The 19,239-nt window shown below is 39.2% G+C and overlaps 1 protein-coding gene across 3 annotated transcripts in view; it reads right to left on the reverse strand.

Moving 5' to 3' along the window:
• Window positions 1-5,569: 5,569 nt before the first annotated feature.
• AMOT (angiomotin) overlaps window positions 5,570-19,239 on the reverse strand; it is an 82,957-nt gene continuing 69,287 nt past the window's right edge. For all 3 annotated transcript variants that reach the window (XM_037821466.1, XM_037821465.1, XM_037821467.1), the window contains 4 exons: window positions 8,900-9,022; window positions 7,896-8,128; window positions 6,100-6,759; window positions 5,570-5,749 (listed from right to left, as the gene is read on the reverse strand). In XM_037821466.1, the coding sequence (XP_037677394.1) occupies window positions 5,652-5,749; window positions 6,100-6,759; window positions 7,896-8,128; window positions 8,900-9,022 (1,114 nt within the window). In that variant the 3' untranslated portion in view covers window positions 5,570-5,651. The remainder of the gene's footprint in view (window positions 5,750-6,099; window positions 6,760-7,895; window positions 8,129-8,899; window positions 9,023-19,239) is intronic.

A 19,239-nucleotide genomic window follows, 5' to 3' on the forward strand; every position in this document is an offset into this window, starting at 1 on the left:
TTTGTATATATTTGAGCATTTTGCTTAATAAAGTTAAAGAAACCACTTCATGTTTATAGCTTCAGCTCATTGTTTTTAGTGACATCTTTTTATATTCTGACTTTGACCCATAAGGTCCATGGGGACAGGTATTATCCCCTTTTTACTGATAAACCTCTGATCCTCTGTTAGGTAAACTGGCACAACTGCCATTTAGTGGCAAATCTAAGGCCAGAATTCCATGCTCTTTTGATTTCTAGACTAGTGCATTCTACTGCCTGATTGAATGAATTTGTATGTTGCTATTAGCAGGTTATTATAGGGTGTTAAAATTTAGAGAAGTTTGCATAGTCTTCATTTGATTGCAAATCTGACAGCAGATTGGCTTTGACATGTTATTCCTTCTTCATGGAACGTTCATCTGCATCTCTGATTCACCAAGTTATCATCTATATATCTTTCAAAGTTCAACTTAATAGCCTCTAACCCCTGTGCCATCCCCAAAATCATTCCCTCCTTTGCACTAGTTCTGTATCTTGTTTGAACTTTGGACACTTCATATATTACAAGGAATTTTAAATACGCATCTCTGTATGTGTGTGTGTGTGTGTGTGTGTGTGTGTGTGTGTGTGTGTAGTTTTCCCTAATTCACTAGAATCAAGGACCAGATTTTTAAAATTTTGTATTTTAAGGCCTTTTATGTAATGGCAACATGTTATTCAATGACTCACACATGCCTGAAACCATTGGTAGAGGCATTCGACAAATGAGAAGAACATCAGGACCAAAATAAATACCCTGGACTTGGTCAGTTTTTGCATCTGGGGAGTGGATAATTTATAATATATTTTCAATGTGGTTTGAAATTTGGTGTCATGGAGAATACTTGTTTCCTTGGAAACCAAGTCCTGTCACTCAGGGCTCTTTGCTCAAATAACCGGATTGATTGCCAGTAAATGTAGAAAGTGCTGCAAGTCCAAATCATTTCCATTTTCTTTCCTCCAATAAAATCCTTCCTGGAGGATAAGATGGGGGTGGAGGGTGTGGGAGAAGGAGATGTTTTCTCTGCAACTAAGTTATATTGGCTGTGCAGATAGCTTATCACATTAGAAAGGACCACAGGGAGGGGGATGAAGTACCATGCAGATACCATATCTTTTACAATACTGGGTAGTTTCTAGAAATGTTCTTATGATGCAATCAGACACTTTGGAAGGAATCCTTGCTCTTTCTTCCTATGAACGATTGCTCATTAAGAACTAGAAGCAATATATTTCCTTGCAAAGCTTTGTAAGGAGGTGTGTTTAAGTTAATCTAATTTCTTTGTCCTGGAAAAGAGGGGTGGCCTTCACAAATAGTTTTAAAAATACTCATCATAAATATGAAGAGAATATAGCCCGAATTTTAAAAATTGAATTTAGTGTTGTATGATTTCTATATCCTCTCCCTATCCCTTTTGCAACAACCATCTGGCTCATTTCACTGTGAGAAAGTGTCACTTCAAAGTCCTTGTGGATCTTTCTTTTCCTTACCAGTCAAGTTGGGGCTCACTGGCAAACAGCAGGCACAGGGAAGGCAGAGTAAAGACAGCCTTAATATTTCCAGTGACAGCACCAACTTGTTTGTGGTTTTGATTCGCTTTTAATAACAAGCTCCCTCAACCAAAACAGATGAATTTGCCTAAGAACAAGGTCACAAAAGGAACATCAAGGGACCTTCCAAAATGCTAACCAAAGGATGAATTCTCTGTTTTGTGAGGCCATCATTTTCTCCCTTGGAATCAAGAGATAACAAGATGCAAAGCTTCTAATATATGCTGCCTAACTATGTAAAGGAGACTGATTATAGCATGTGGCCCATGACGTCATTGTAATACCTTATAATCACATTCCATACTTCAAGCAAATGCAAATTCTGCTGCATGCTGCCCAGGAAAGGTAAGTTTACTGCATACTGAATTGAAAGTAATCATCGATACAGCACAAATAAAGCCTCTGCCATGTAAACACCAAAGCATTCTCCAAAATGGTACTACATTTAAACAATAGCTAATTTTATTCTCAGTGAAAAGATAGGAGCAAAGTGGATTCAAACAGATTTAACTTTATTGGAATTAGCTCAACTGATTACAGAATGGGGTCTCGATCGCTATGGGACCACATAAGTTTTAAACTAAAGATGATTCCTCTCTAGTCATCTCCTAACCTCAGCTATCTATTTTATAAACACATGCTATTAATCACAAGGGTGGCGAGAAGGAGGTTTGATGACTCCATGTAACTCATCGTTGCTACCAGAAAAAATAAACAAACTCCTGACACTTGTCCTACTGATGATGGATGGCACTTGTAAGATACATTTCCAGAGATCATGATGGGCTGAAATTGGTGGCAATTAGCCCATATATTATGCCTTCTTTGGCAACCATTTTCAATAAGAATGCAAACATTTTATGTAACACATTCCATATGTGAATGACCAACCAAGAAAACAGGAGATTGTATGGCTAACAGACATGAAAATATAATTTATAGAAGTTAGTGCATATGCACACATTTTACGCTGCTGCATTATGAGTATTTAGGCTCTTCATAAAAATAGTTTGCACAATCAGTTTGTTTACTTTCTAATTGTTATACTCACACAACAGTGTAACAATAAAAACGAACACAAATCTCTTGGTATGCTTCCTATGGCAGATGATGGCAGATATTTCAGTTTCCTACTGTCCTGTAACCCTGAAGCTCAAAAGCAGCATTGAAAATAAATCCTTCATTAAGACAATAATCAAGATACATGATTTTAAAAGAATTCTCAAGCTACTTTCATTTAATAGAAATGGCTAATTGGAGTTTTATATCAAGTAAGTTTGTTCTCATAAAAGTTTTCTGTATGTGGAACCGTGGAATACAACTAACTTAGAAGTTATCCAGAGATCACCAGGCAATACAAATTAAGACAACAGGGCCACCCTCCTGTCCTGAGGTGCCAGTAAAATGCATAGATAGGTGGTGGTCCACAAAGAACCCCCAAATGTAACATCCACACATCAGTGAGAAGGTGGCTAACTTGAGTCTTCTCCCATAAACCCGAATTTTAAAAATGACACCTATTCAAGATTTTCTGAGAAGGCTGAATCTATCTTCTTTGTAAACATAATGCACTGAAATGGACTTCATCTCTTGGATGTACAATATTACCTTAGCAAATTATCTGGGATAAAACCTGAGGGGAAAGGGATTGCTTCCGGAGTGAGGGGAGAGGGATGTTCTGGAAAGTTCTAAACATTATTTAGCCAAGAACTTACTCTTTTCCCCAAAATAAATGAGTCTAAATAGATGGCTGCCACACAGTGTGGTATGTATGACATTTTATAACCTTACAGAATAAGCATGGTTGCCAGAGCCAGCAAAAATTCTGGTAATGTGTTAGGACCATGAAAGGAGAACATGACAGGTTTGTTGGTTTGTTTGTTTTTAATTTACTTATTTGGATAGAGACTAGCTCTCCTGAAGTTTGCTACTTGTTGCTTCTACTATCTGAGTTCCTTTTTTCTTATTGCTAAAGGGTGGTATGGATGCACTTTTAATTTCTATTTGGGATTAACTTTAAAATTAAGGACTAATGTATAGGATGATCACTTCATCATTGAAAATGTGAAAAGACTGGCTGAAAATCACATCACCCTTCCTCTCATCTTTCCCTCCATGCACAAAAATTAATTCCTTCGGAAGGTAATTAGGAACTATGCTAAACTCACAGAGAAACATCATAAGATGATCCAAGACACCCTATCTCATAGTAAGAAAACAAGTGGGGTGGTTTGTTAGGGGGCTATTTCGTATGACTTAATGTTGAAATGAGGATCAAGAAAGGGAAAGAAAACCTTGCAAAAGGCACTGCAGGAGAAGTGAGACAGGAATTCAGAACCCTGAGCAAATTACTCAAGCCAGGGACAATTTACAAAATATATATGCCCTGAACCATGCCGATGCCTTTTCTTAAAATGGGGCTTCTTGTTTACAGGAGTATCCCAAAATAAACATGATAACTGGGAGAATGGAAACTGTTGTGTGACCTTGAAAAAGCCACAACTTCTCCAGATTTCACATTTCTTGTCTCTAAAATGAAGGAGTAGTGCTATATTGCTAAAGTTCTTTCTAGCCACTACAGCTCATGATGTAAAATATCAGGCCTATCCTTCTAATCTGGTCTCTAACACACCCCAAAACCTCTACTCCCCATCCCTACCTAACATCTACCACTCCATGCAACCTCCCTAAACCCCTGAAAATGATCTTAATGGTATTGTATATGGATTTGTTACCTTAATAAAGGGGAGAGATGACACAGGGTAGGGACCTGTGGTATTTGGCATCCCTCTGAATTATTGGAGCCAGCCCTATGGCAAGGCTTAGAGCCATCTCCTCCTTTGGTCCCTGCTCACATGCACGGTTCCTACTGCTTTTCCAATGGTATTCCAAGATGGACTAAACTGCCAGTGAGAAGAGATAGTTGATGATACTGCTGCAATCAACCTCTCCCCCAAACACAATAGTACTTTGGGTTTCTGGTGCCATTCCCTTGGAGCTGGTAGTCAAATATGCCTTTTAAGGTTTATGCTGAGAATTTTGGAAAACAAAATGAGTTACTTCAAAGTAGTTGCCAGAAATCCACAGCATTCGACCTGTCAACAAAAACGCTTCCTCATTGCAAATGATTGACAATTTGAGATTGGTGACCCAACCTGTGATTCTGCTGTAAGAGAAACAAACACTAAGCAGATTGGTATTAAGAAAGTCAAGTGAGCTGTGTTCATGACTACACACAGACCACAAAAGTCTGCGTATAGCACCTCATGCAACACTCCATCAAGGCCTCTGCTATTCTAACTCCCTAAGAGAGAATTTGTACATCACTCAGTTAATTTACTCTCCTAGTATCTGAAAGCAATATATTAATTATCCAAATGCATAAATTATTCCAGAGTATATATATGAATGTATGAACCTCCAGGAGAGAACCAAAATAATCCACTTCCAAAGCACCACTGAAATGAAGATAAACACAATCCCTTGGGACAGGGTAGCTGACAAATTAGGAGGGAAAGTTAGCTCAAGCACCGTTCTACACCCTGATACTCCCCACCTTTTCTCCAGCTCACAATGTTCCTAAAACCTTGCTTTTCATGAGCCTGAGACAAGAGCTTTATCTCAAAGCTGCCTAGATGGTAACTGCATAAAACAACACATGCACAAATTCTCTCTGGCTTCCCACTTCTGAACTACATGTTACAAACTGTCTTCCACACATACTGTGCTCTTCAGTAAAAATTGATTTAGAATACAGAAATTTTAAACAAATTTAAGTACATTGAAAACATTGATGTATATCTAGACATTAACAGTCTCAGTACTCGTACAAATTCAAACAATAAATTTTAGGGCACATTCTGATTAATCTGTCTTTAGAGGTACTCTCTAAGTATACCAGAATAGCTTGGCATTTGTATGGTATCACTTACATTCTATATTGTTCCAATAAAAAGTCCCTTTAAAAAACATCCCCCACCCCCCCACCCCTTGTCCTCACCCTCAAGAAAAGAGCAAACAAAAGGGAAAAATTGATTAAAAGCATTGTTGCTGATAAACTGCAGCTCCTGATTAGGCTTTTCAGATGAGATATTCCACCATTTCTGCATCAGGCTCTTGTCCCAGGATCTGAACGGGAGCTTTTCTTTCCAGAGTATTGGAGTGGAAAATAGGACCGTCTAAATGGAAATAACCCAAGAGGTTAGAAAACACTTACAGACAAGGTAATATCTCAGATTTCTAGAAATCGACAGCACTAGAGCCAATGGCAAAGAGAGACTTGCCTGCCACTCCCCTCATTCACCTAAGCCTTTATTTCTACTGGGAGAATGCCTTCTACTCATGACCATTTCCATCTTGGTGGCCTAGAAGTCATTTACAAACTCTTCTCTTATCTCTTCTGGTTATTACCCTTTAGAATATGAAAAACTCACTTGAAATGACCAACTTTATCTAAACAGCAGATATCAATAAACAAATCTGCATTTGAGGGCAGAACAAAAAGCTACCTGGTACAGAGAAGTATTACCTGTCTTGTCTGGATTGCAGGTCAAACTTGGTATAGATAAATGACATGGTCCAGAACTGGTAGCTGGACTTGCAGAAACCTCAGCCTGAGCCAAAGCTGGAGTTGGAGCTGGAGCCGGAGTAGGAGCCGCAGACGGAGCTGGAGTTGGTGCCTGAGTCTGAGCTGAAGCAGAAGCTTGAGCCGCTGCTGGAGCTGGAACTGGAGTTGGAGTGGGAGCTGGAACTGGAGCCGGGGCAGCTGGAGCAACCTGAATAGCAGCAGCAGCAGGAGCAACAACAGCAGCAGAGGCAGCAGCTGGAATCTGAGCAGCAGCAGCAGCAATTGCTGGAGACGGGGAAGCAGCAGCAGCAGCAGTTGCAGCAGCAGCAACAGCAACTGGAGCAGCAGCTACCATGGTGGTGGTGGTGGTGGTAGCAGTGGCAGTGTTGGTGGCAGCGGTGGCAGTGATGGCAGCAGCAGTGGCGGCAGCAGCAACTGGAGCAGGAACAGAGATTGGAGCAACAGCTGCGGTTTTGCTCGGTTCCATTCCACGTTCAGTTTGGGTGCTGCAGTCTCGGCTGCCTGTCTTGGAGTGAGCTGAGAGCATGGGCGTTGAGGGGGACATAGGTGAGGGTATGGAAGGGACAGACTCAGCACGGTAGTCTCCACCCAGAAGAATACCTACAAATAAAAGCAAGAAAGAGGTTAGGAAAAAATACTGACATCTGATTATCTGTTTTTTCTTTTGGACTTGGAGCGGGGGTAAGGGGGAGGTAAGAGTTCAGGGGTCTAAATTCTTCCTTTATTTTTGCCTCCAGCAAACCCAGCAATCAGTTTGTCAGGCACTTCCCACCGTGGTTAAAGGTTTCTTTCAGACATGGACGCTCCTTTCTGGCCCTCACTCTACAATCTCCAGTATAACTTATTAAATTAAGTGTCCTGGGTATTTCTTTTGATTTACTTTTCCAATGGTGATTAATTCCTACAGTGTTGTCAGAATTATTCTATTCAGTTACACTTATAACCAGCACCATACAATACCGGAGAGCTGGAAAGGATTGGGAGAAGTCTACGGTCACAAATGAGCGTGAAAATAATTGTGTTATCTAAGGTTCTGCCCATGACCATAGTCCTCCAAATACCTACCCTAACCAAAGTACACCACAAGTGTCAGAGGATCAAGTAAGATTTTAGAGGCAACAAAAAGATGTGTGTGTGCGTGTGAGCGTGTGCATGTGTAGCTTGCTTCCTCAGGCTCAAAAAATGTGCCTCATGGCATCCACAACACTTGTGGGGTTTTGATTTGCAGAGAAGGAATGGAGAGGAATAAAATCAAAAAGTACATTCTGTTCTCATCTCAGAACATTTTGGTAATAAAAACTTGCCACCCAGCTCCATTTAGCTTAGCTAGAACTCTGGGTCTTCCTATTGTATGGGAGGAAGAACATAGAAAAAGCTGGAATTTTGAATGACTTGAAGGCCTCATGGGCTTAGGAAAAAGACAAAATGTCCTCACATGGGAAAGGCTAAATCTGAGAATTTTTAAAAGGAAATGGAAACAATCTTCTTTCCCAGCCAAATAGAGCTCAAGATTTTTCTATCATCAAAGACTTTGGCCTCAACTAATGTTCTATCAGTTGAGAATTCATAGTGTGGAGGTGCTCTTGAATGTGCAGCTAGCCTCTCAAGAGAGGAAAAAACAAACTGGTATATCTTCTTCTCTAGAACCTGGACCATCACCCCTTTCCTCATAGTGCGGGCCTTATCTAAGTCTCTTTAAACTTGTCACTATAATCTTCCTTATTTACTGTCATTACCTAGGCTCCCCTTCCAGCTCTTGTCTTCCCGCTTCTCTTCCATGATGGGGGTGCCAGTCAGGGTGGAAGAATGGGAGAGCAAGCCTGATCCAGCATTGGAAATAGACATCAGAGACTTTGCTGGACGCATGGATGACAACTGCTCTGTCTTACTTGGCTCCTTCCGGGAACGCTGCTGGAGGACTTTGATCATGGCATCCTTCTCAATAATCTGGGCATGGAGGATCTTAATCCTAGGAGCCAAAGAAAAAGAACATATAAAGACATTGGTGGCACCTCCATGTTCTGGTTTCACTGCCTACTTGCTTTGAAGTCCCATTATCATTTTGACTAAGGGATGATCTAGTTATTTCTGAGTTGCCCATCAAGAGATGGTGTGCTACATTAAAAAAAATGCCTTTCTGCACACCCAAATGGGAACAGCAAAGCATTCAGGAGTTGTTGCTTAAACCTTAGGAGATCAAAGTAGAGCATGGGTGAAAAGAAAGGCTGGATATAAGAATAAAACAATGCAGTGGATGCTGTAGTGAAGAATCTGAGTCAACAGAAATAATGTGTCCCCTGAGAAGGTGAGAACTTCATGAACCACAACCTTCAAGTAATCAGTAAATGATCCTGGATTTATAAGAGACATCAGGTTCCCTACCTCCCAGTTTGAGTGGGTTTCTTTGACTGGGCTGTCTGCTGCATCACAGGGTTGTGATGCAGTGCTAGAAAGATTATCCCAGAGTACAAATATCAACAATTCAGTTCTGGCAGAGGGCAGATGGAAAGCAATTAGCAAGGCCAAGAGGAAAGCAGCCCTTCTTGAAATTCCATGGTTAGTGGGAATAATCAAGGTAAAGGTCATTGCATCTCAACCTTAAGTAACATGCTGACCAGGGTGGAGATGATGGGAGGAGGCTGCATTATCAGGTTTCACAGTTGTGAATAAAGATGCTTGCTCTTCCCTACTGCTCTATACCAACTTCTCAGATCCATCAGGGTCCAGATTGGCATTATACCTGCCCTCCATGTCAAGGCAACGCTTGTTGGCCATCAAGATTTCTTCCTCTTCTTTCTGGATGCAAGCTTCTAGGGCTGTGTCATAGCTGGTGTTAGGAGAGTGGCTGATGACTGTTGTGTCCCTGGGGAGGAAAATGGCAGTGATGGTGGGAGGCCAGCAAAATCAATGAATACCATCTCCGTCCTAAGTCAAAAGCATTGCTGGAAAGCCCCAACCTGGAATCAAACTCATTAGCTACAGTTGGTTTCTGGATGACTTACTGATAAAAGGCTTGAAGATGCGGAGGTTCAGCTTTCAGACATAAGAGGAGAGGTTACTGACGTGGACATGGCTGCAAAAGCAGTAGGGGTTCTATGAGATGGGCACAGGCATCCTCCTAAAACCTTCTGGCATATAGTCCCTTGAAGCTTTCAGGCCATAGCCAGGCAATAAGAAAATGTTCATATTTTCACTTTATTCCCATGACAGCCAGCAAGAGGAAAAGGCTAGACTTTGAAGAGGTCAGATAATGTAGTAAATAGTTTATTGCTGTAGATGAATACTGGTAACTACACTTGTTAGCTAGAAACAAATTACAGACAAATTAACAGCTCAGCTAAGATTAGGTAGGGCATGTGAGTCAAGTGACAAACAGGACCTTTGAATCAGTGCCATTTAGTTCCTATTGTATCTACACCGGAAACATTCTAGTGTCAAATCGATGAGTCTACCCCAACTAAGTGACTAGTCTTTTGCCAGAGTTCCACTGCATAGGAAACCACTGTGTTTCATATGAAAATGTCTCTGACCATTAACTCAAAGGCCAATGAACAAGGTGAAAAGTATGTTTGTATGTTTGTGTGTGTGTGTGTAAGAGAGAGAGAGGGAGAGAAAGGATGCAGGGGGAAGATGAGGGTTTGGCCAACAAGCACACAAGCAAGACTGATGTTGTCTAAACAGCAAAAATCAAAGAAATATGAGAATAAGCTGATAAGTGAAGTCATGCATCTTTCTATAGTTGGTTTAAAATCAGCAGTAGAGAAAAGAGGGAAGGGAATGAAGAAAACTGGATCTTATTTAAAAGTACCTTAGAAGGAAAGCAAAAAGGGTTCAGGAGAATATTGAAGCAATTACATTGGTCTTAAAAGGAAATCAGACAATAGGCCTAGAAGACAATGAATTGGAACTGCTTCATTATACTTCCTATGGATATGAGAATCTATGGGAGAACTCTGGTCATATTTTCTGCTGGCAGTTAGCTACATTATTTTAGCTTAAAGATTCAGACCACTGTAGATGGGGATGAGGAGGCAGAGGAGTAAGAGGCAGAAAGTTAATGTTAAAGTTAGGAATCCTGATAAGCCCCTGCACAACTACTGTTCCCCCAAATGCTTGCACACTGTACACAATATTGTAACATTTTATTTGAATGGTGAAATAATTGGAGAGCAAGAAGGGGAAGGAATACAATGACTCTCACCATTTGCCAAATTAAAAATATTCTAACATTTTGGAATTCTACACTTCTATGGCAATTCATTTGCTTGTAGTCCTACTGGGAGTGGCTCCTGTGCTTCAAGGTATCCGAGGAAGCAGTATTGTATAGGGCTTGAGAGCAGGGTCTCTAACTACAGACATCACTGGGGTCAAATCCCAGCTTCCCAAGCACTCTGCTATTAATGAGTTCTATGACCTCAGGAAGTCAGTGAACTGCGCTAAGTCTCAGTCTCCCCATATGTAAAATGGGAAAAAATGTACCTACATCTCATAAGGTTTTGGGGGGTAAAATGAAATTATGCATATAAAACACACAGTGGCAGGCATAGTATAAAGAGTCAACAAAGTTAACATTTATTAGGAGGGAAAAGTAAAGGTAGGAAGAGAATAGCAGACAAGAATATGCTTTGAAAGCATTTCAGTTCTTGGTACAATCCTGGAGGCCATTCCTGCACTGCAAAGTTTCAATCTGATGGCTGAGGCTTGAGTTCCAGGACTGTCCACGAAGTGCATGGTGTCTATGGACACTGGGGACTTGAGCACATAGCTTGTCACTGGGGGAGCTGGGGCTGGCTTACTGCCACTTTTGTCACATAAAAGACCATTTTGGGGACTCAGCCCTGCTGGCTGTTTGATACGGACACTGTGAGCTCCTCAGGAATGGCGCTTGAAAATGTGGGGCACTTAGTGAATTCCTACAGAGCTGCCAGGATGGCCCTTAGCATTAATCTTCCTTCTAAGACAGGCTACTAGGCCAATGGCTTAGACAAAAGCAAGTAAGCAGTTTTTAATGGAGTGTCTTAACTTGCTGCATTCCAATACTCTGAGACTATCTTTAATAACATCAGTAGGGAGAGGTTGGGCTACACTTGAAAATACAACCTGCAAACCCCAACTGGCATATTCCCGCATTTGACATCTTCCAATTCAAATTATTCAGTAAACAGCTTCTCTCAAGGTTAAACCCTACTACCACCCCAGCTATCTTAATCTTATCTCTCTTTCCTTTCTCCAAAGTAGTTATTCTCATCACATTACTTAAATTGCTCTTTAGAATACCACCAACAAATTCCTAATTAAAATATCTAGTGGCTTTTTAAACTTAAAGTCCTTCTTTTCCTATTGGTTGCATCCTTTTGTTTATTTAATAATTGAACTCTACCATGAGTGGATCACTGTTTGAAGTTACTATGAGACTGGAGAGTGGACAGACATGGATAAAACTAGTTGCTAACCACAGGAAATTTTTAAGGGAAGACAAAAAAGTAAATAATTAACTATTACAAGAATGTTTGGACTTCATCCAATCAGCAATGAAAATTATTACGAGTATTTTGAGGGGAATGAAATTACCTGTGTTTTAGGAAGATAACATTATCTCCTGTTGAAATGTGGTGGAGGGATTAGAGGAGAGATACACTAGAATCAGGCAGACCACTCAGCATGGTTACTGTGATAATCCCAGCAAGAAATAATGAAATCATGAACCAATGAAGTGGCAAGGGAAATGGAAACAAGCTGTAGAAGGTAGAATTGATAGAACTTTGAGATTGTTTAGATGTGCGTGTTAGTGAGAGAGAAAAATGGATGAGAACTTTGGTGTTTCTCAGCAGGTGACTAGGAGCTGGTATACTGTTTTCTGTGATAGTAAACCTAGGAGGGGGTTTTGGAAAATTTTGGAATGGGTTTTGATTTCAAATATGTTGGAGTTAAAGTGTCTTAGGAATAGCCAAATGAGGATATCCAACAAGTTTTTAGGAATTCTAGGTTTAATCTTAGAGATTTCAGAATTACTATTTGAAGATATAGAAGAGGATGAGATAACTAAGGGAGAAGGTAGAATGAAAAGAAAGCAGACAATGAAACTGAGAGTTGCCTACAATGAAGGAATAGGTAAACATGTGTGATGTGTGTGATCAGCTTCTACCTTCTTCTTTGCCTTTCTTTACTTCCTCCTTTCCCTGATTTACTTTCCCAATATAAAAATGAACCATTGCACATTCAGAGCAAGGTAAAAAACTTGATTCAGTACATGCAAACTAATAAATGGCATAGTTGATCAAATGTGTTATCTTCAGAAATAAATTCATGATCTCTGAGCTAAAAGTAAAAATCTCCATTGTCCAACTGGGTCTTCTGGGATTGAACAGGGATTCGTACTGGTAGCTAATTTCTCCTCATCTATCTAAAACTTCTGGAGAGTCATCTCTGGGGACATAATATAGAGCCCTAATATAGGTTATATTATTGTGATTATAATAATTCTAAGTGATTAAATAATAAGCATCAAATAGTATCTTACTGAGCAGATAATAATCCCTATCCACCATCTTTGAGCTACACCATATTTGGCAGGTGGCAGAGTATAATGGTTAAAGTAATAAAATTCTAGATTTCAATCCTGGGTCTTCTGCACTTATGAGCTATATGCAGTCTTGGGCAAATTATTTAACCTCTTTGTGCCTTAATTTCCTCCCCTGTAAAATGTATAATAGTACTTACCTCAGAGTATTGTTATGAGGATCAGTAACAACTATAAGGTGCATAGAAAGCACCTTATATAATGAGTACTATACGTGTTTGATAAATAAAATGAAATTGCTGTTATCCTTTTGAACAAAACAAATATTTTGAGTTTCATATATTTATTTTAAATAAGCCACAAATAATCTATTTGCTCTCTATCTGGGCCCTCTTAACTTTTAATCAACGAACTAAATTCTCCTAGCAATCCAACTGACCATCACCATTCATTTCCAAACATTTACAATAAACCTAAGTGCATGTGAGGAGGAAGGGCAATACCAGCACTTTCCATATTGATTAAAATGCCTATTCCTGGACCCTAGCTTTTCCTGCCCTAATCCTCTCTTCATTTCATCAACAATGATTTCTTGCATTAACAACTTTCCCTTTGACAAGAGATGCTTCATAGAATCAAAGTGCTGAAAGGAGTATAAACAGATCACCTGATATGTCTTCTCACCCAAGAAAACACAATTGTCCATTTTTATATTAAAATCTGCATTCTATTATTCACAATGCCTAAAAACTAGAAACAATCCACATACCCATCAGTAGATGAAAGGGCAGCAAACAGCATACTCATACAATGACTACTACTATTCAGCAATAAGAAGGAATGAACAACGTGTATGAATCTAAAAATAATTATGCTGAGCAAAAGAATTTTAAAAAAAAGTACACATTATACAACCTCATTTTATGGCATTCTAGAAAATGCAAAAATATAATAATAAAAAACAAATCAGGGTTGCCTGGGGTCAGGTATGGGGAAAAGGGTCAAAATAGTTAAAGGACCACAAGGAAACTTTAGAGTGTGAATGGCCACTACTCCATTTTGACTGTAGTAGTGGCTATATGATTTTATGCAATTACCAGCATTCATCAAACCATACACTCAAAATAGGTGATTTTATATGTAAATATAACCTTAATTTAAAAATCTGTATTCTAAAACTACCATTGATACCACCCAGCAACATGTCCTAATTTTGAAACCTGATACCTAACTATGAGATGTTAGGTTTGGGATATGTTGAGTTTGAGATACTAGCAGGTAATGCTGGTAGAAACCCAGCAGGCAGTTGAAATTTGGCACTAGATTTAGGATTTTAGTTATAGATTAAGAAATCATCCCTTTCTCTCACTTCTTCATTTCTTCTTCTTTTTTTTTATTTCCTTCTTTCCGTTTTCAAATACATTTTGTTCACAATACAATTATTAAAATAAAGAAATTAAGACTAATCTAATACCTCCCTTCAAACTTCTCCATTGTCCCATTATGTCCTCTATAGGGCTAAGATCCAATGCAATATCACCATTTCATTTATCAGCTGATGTACCCTTAGGCCACCTCCATCCGTTGTGAATCGTGAATTCTGCTGCCATAAACACCAGTGTGCAATGGCCACTCATGTCCCTGCTCTCAGTTCTTTCAAGTATATATCCAATGACGGGGTTGCAGGACCATATGGCAACCCCATAGTTAGCTTCCTGTGGAACCACCACACTGCCCTCCAGCTGGGCTGTGCCATTTTACCTCCCTACCAACAGGGAATAGGTACATCCCTCTCTCCACATTTTCTCCAGCACTTGTATCACTTTGTTTATTTTTAAACATTTTTATTCACACACCATACAATTCACCCTAAGTAAACAATCAATGATTCCCAGTATAATCACATAATTATGCATTCACCACCACAATCTATATAAAGACGTTTCCATTTCTTCCCCAAAGAATGAGGAAATGGAGAAAAAAAGAATAAAAATACTAAAGATAGAAGATAAATAAAAATTAAATGCAATGAAAAGGTCAGATAACAACACCACCACCAAGAATCCCATAACACTCCCTTTTATCCCTCTCTTATAGACATTTTGCTTTCGTATATTGCCTTTGCTGCAATTAGTGGAAGCATCTTACAATGTTACCGTTAACTATAGACTCTAGTTTGCATTGATTGCATTTTTCCCCTATACCATCCAATTTTCAACACCTTGCAATGTTGACATTCATTTGTTCTCCCTCATTTAAAAACATTCTCATATTTGTACATTTAATTACCATCATTGACCACTCTAGGTTTCGCTAAGTTATACAATCCCAGTCTTTATCTTCTATCTTTCCTTCTGATGTCATACATGCCCTTAGCCTTCCTCTTTCAACTGTACTCACACCCATGTTTGTTCAGAGTACTTACAATATTGTGTTACCATCACACACTATTATGCTATCCATTCCATTTCTGGATCTATACAATCAATCCTGTTGAACCTTCTGTACTCCTTCAGCATCAAATGACCAATCTCTAAACTCTTTCTATCTCAATAACCTGTGCTCTCAACTCTCAAATTTCCTCATCAATGTTAGTCCATATTAATGAGACCATACAGTACCTTCCTAACAGTCTTCATTTCTACACTCTTCTCCAAACCTCTCTCTCCTTTCTTTTCCTATATGTCTGTAGTGTTCCTAAGTATTTCTTGTAGAGCAGGTATCTTGTTCACAAACTCTCTCAGTGTCAGTTTGTCTGAAAATATTTTAAACTCCCTCATTTTTAAAGGACAGTTTTGCCAGATATAGAATTCTTGGTTGGCAGTTTTTCTCTTTCAGTATCTTAAACATATCATACTACTGCCTTCTCGCCTCCACGGCTTCTACTAAGAAATCTGCACGTAGTCTTATCAAGCTTCCTTTTTATGTGATGGATCACTTTTCTTTTGCTGCCTTCAGAATTCTCTCTTTGTCTTTGACATTTGATAATATGATTATTTAGTTTCTTGGAGTCAGTCTACTCGAATCTATTCTGTTTGGGGCTTGTTGCACTTCTTGGATCTGTAATTTTTTGCCTTTCATAACAGATGGGGAATTTTCAGTGATTATTTCCTCCATTATTGTTTCTGCCCCCTTTTCCTTCTTGTCTCCTTCTGTGACATCCATTACATGTATATTCGTGCACTTCTTGTTATCATTCAATTCCCTGAGATGATGCTCATATTTTTCCATTCTTTTCCCTATCTGTTCTTTCCTGTGTAGGATTTCACAAGGCCTGTTCTCAAGTCCATGAATCTTTTCTTCTGTCTCTTCAAATCTGCTGTTGCATGTTTCCACTGTGTTTTTCATATCTTGTATTGTACCTTTCATTCCCATAAGTTCTGCCAATTGTTTTTTCCAAACTTTCGAGTTCTTCCTTATGTTTGCCCCGTGTCTTTTTATATCCTTCATCTGTTTTGCCGTATCTTCACTCAACTTCTTGATTTGATTTTTGAATTGACTTAGCATATTTATTTGAAGATCTTTAATTAGTTGTTGCAACTGTATCTCATTTGATGTGTAAATTTGTTCCTCTGACTGGGCCATATCTTCATTTTTCCTAGTGTGATTCATAAATTTTTGTTGTCTAGGCACCTTGTTTCCTTGATTACCCTAATCAGATTTTCTCAGACCAGACTGGCCCAGATTTCAGGAGGAGGCTGCATTCAGTATCTGGTTTCCCTGAGGGGGAGATGCAGAAGATTGTCAGACTTTCTTGTGAGGCCTCTAGACTCTGTGCTTTTCCTATCCTGCCCAGAAGGTGGCACTTGTTAGTTCACAATTCCCCACCAGCAAAAAGAGGTGTGGTGCATTTAATTCTCAGTGGAACCTGTCCTACCAGGGACTGAGGGTGTCAGAATCCAAGCTTAAGCTGCTTCTGTTTTTCTTTTTCCCCAGGCCCTGGGGTCTGAGTTCTCTGAGGGAGGGCTGCCATTTGAGCTGGGTGCCACTCCCCTTCCCTTTTCTTAGGGAAGATAAGCCTTTTAGGGATCATCTTCTGTACTTGAGTTTCTCCTTTGACTCTCTATCTTAACTCAACCCTTGCCTGGGTCACTGCTGACAATTGAAAATGCCTGAGGCTTTCTCTAATGAGCTACTTAGAATGAGAGAAAAAAAATAGAAAAAAAAGAAGTCCCCTTTTCAGAGCCAGTCCCCAGCCCTCCAGGTCATCAGGCAAGACCCAGAGTTGGGAGCCAGTTCTATGTGCCCCTTTTCTTGGCACACAGCCCTTTTCCAGTATTCTGAGCTCAGCAGACTCCAAAAGCCTCAGTTTTTATTTATTTATGTATTTTTTTCTATTATCCCCACTGCCTCTCTGCCAGGACAATGCTCTGGGTTCCTTTCCTGCTTGCTCAGGGTTTATCTGTGCTTGTAGCATGTATTCAGTAGTCCAAATTTGTTAATTAAAACTGCAATTGGAGCTTGGTTGAGCTACATTCCCTTGTTCCCAGCAGGGACTGCTTCTTTTTCCCATAGTGAAGTTTTCCAACTCAGCCTACCATGCTAGTGGGGGAGGGGCACAGCTCTACAGTTTGAGGAGCTTTACTTACAGCTCTATGCTGTAATCTCAGCTGTTCCACCCATTCCAGACTGGTGTATGATGTGTGTTCAGTCACAGATGTTCCAGACTCATTGGTTCCAGACTATTTTCTAGTTATTCCTGGCAATTTACTAGTTGCTCCAGGGGACTAATTAAATTCCACACCACCCTATGCCACCATCTTGCCCCCTCTCCAAGATCATACAATATTTGTCATCAATGTTCATCCATGTTGCTGCATGCATCAGGACTTCATTTTTTTCTTACAGCTTAATAATATTCCATTGTAGGTATATACCACATTTTGTTCATCCATTCATTGGCTAATGGACACTTGCATTATTTCCATCTTTTGGCAATGTAAATAATGCCACTATGAACATTGGTGTGCAAATGCCTGCTTGAGTCCTTGCTTCCAGTTCTTCTGGGTATATACCTAGCCACAGGATTGCCAGATCATATAGCGATTCTATACTTAACTTATTGAGGAGCAGCCAAACTGTCTTCCACAGTGACTGCGCCCTTATACTTTTTCTGCATCTATCAAGAAGATCATGTCTTTTTTTCCCATTTGATTTTTTATTATGGTGTATTACAATAATTGATATTCTTATGCTGAACCACCCTTGCATATCTGGGATAAAACCTACTTGACTATAGTGTATAATTCTTCAAATGTGCTGTTGGATTTGATTTGCATGTATTTTGTTGAGGATTTTTGCATCTATATTCATTAGAGAAATTAGTCCATAATTTTCTTTTCTTGTAGTATCTTTATCTGGCTTTGGAATCAGGGTGATGTTGGCATTCATTTGTTCCCCCTCATGTAAAAACATTTTTATATTTTTACATTTAAGCACTATCATTGACCACTTTAGGTTTCAGTAGGCTCCCATCAGCAGTGAATAAGTGTTCCTATTTCTCTATGTTCTCTCAAAAACTTGTAGTTTTCTCTATATTTAATAGCAGCCATTTGGGTAGGCATGAAAAGATAACACATTGTGGTTTGGATTGGTATTTCCCTAATAGCTTGTAATGTTGAGCTACTTTTCATGTGATTTTAAGCCATTTGTATGTCCTTTTGGGAAAAATGTCTATTCAAGAATTTTGCCCATTTCTTCATTGGGTTGTTTGTCTTTTTATTGTTGAGTTGTAGGGTTTCATTATACATTCTGGATATTAAACCCTTAATCGGATATGTGGTTTCCAAACATTTTCTCCCATTGAGTAGGTTGCCTTTTTCACTTTCATGGCAAAGTCCTTTGAAGCATATTAATTTTGAAGCAGTCCCATTTATCAATTTCTTCTTTCATTGTATGTGCTTTGGGTATAATGTCTAAGAAACCATTGTCTACCACAAGATCTTGAAGATGATTCCCTACATTTTCTCCTAGGAGTTTTATGGTCTTGGTGCTTATATTTAGGTCTTTGATCTGTTTTGAGTTAATTTTTGCATAAGGTTAATTTTTGCATAAGGTGTGTGATAGAGGTCTTCTTCCATGGCTTTGTACATGGATATCCAGTTCTCCCAGCAACATTTGATGGAAAGACTATTCTATCCCAGTTGAGTGCACTTGGTAGCATTGTTGAATATCAAGTGACACTAGATGTGAAGGCTTCATCAAATGAGTTAGGCAGTGTATTCTTCTCTTCATTTTTTCGGAGGAGTTTGCACAGGATTGGTATTAATTCCTCTGGAATTCACCTGTGAAGACATCGGGTTCTGGGCTTCTCTGTCGGAAGTTTTTCATTTTTTGTTTTCCTTTTTTAAATGCAATTTTGCTGAGATATACTCTCACACCATATTATCCATCCAAAGTATACAATCAATGGCACACAGTATCATCATATAGTTGTGAATTCACTGCCATACTAAATTTTAAAGCCTTTTCATTACTTGAAAGTAAAGAAAAAATATAAAAATAATATGTAAAAAAAAATAAAAAATAAAAGAGAATGCCTAAACCATCCCATACCACTT

The sequence above is a fragment of the Choloepus didactylus genome, chromosome X, assembly GCF_015220235.1.
Source record: "Choloepus didactylus isolate mChoDid1 chromosome X, mChoDid1.pri, whole genome shotgun sequence".
NCBI lineage: Eukaryota > Metazoa > Chordata > Mammalia > Pilosa > Megalonychidae > Choloepus > Choloepus didactylus.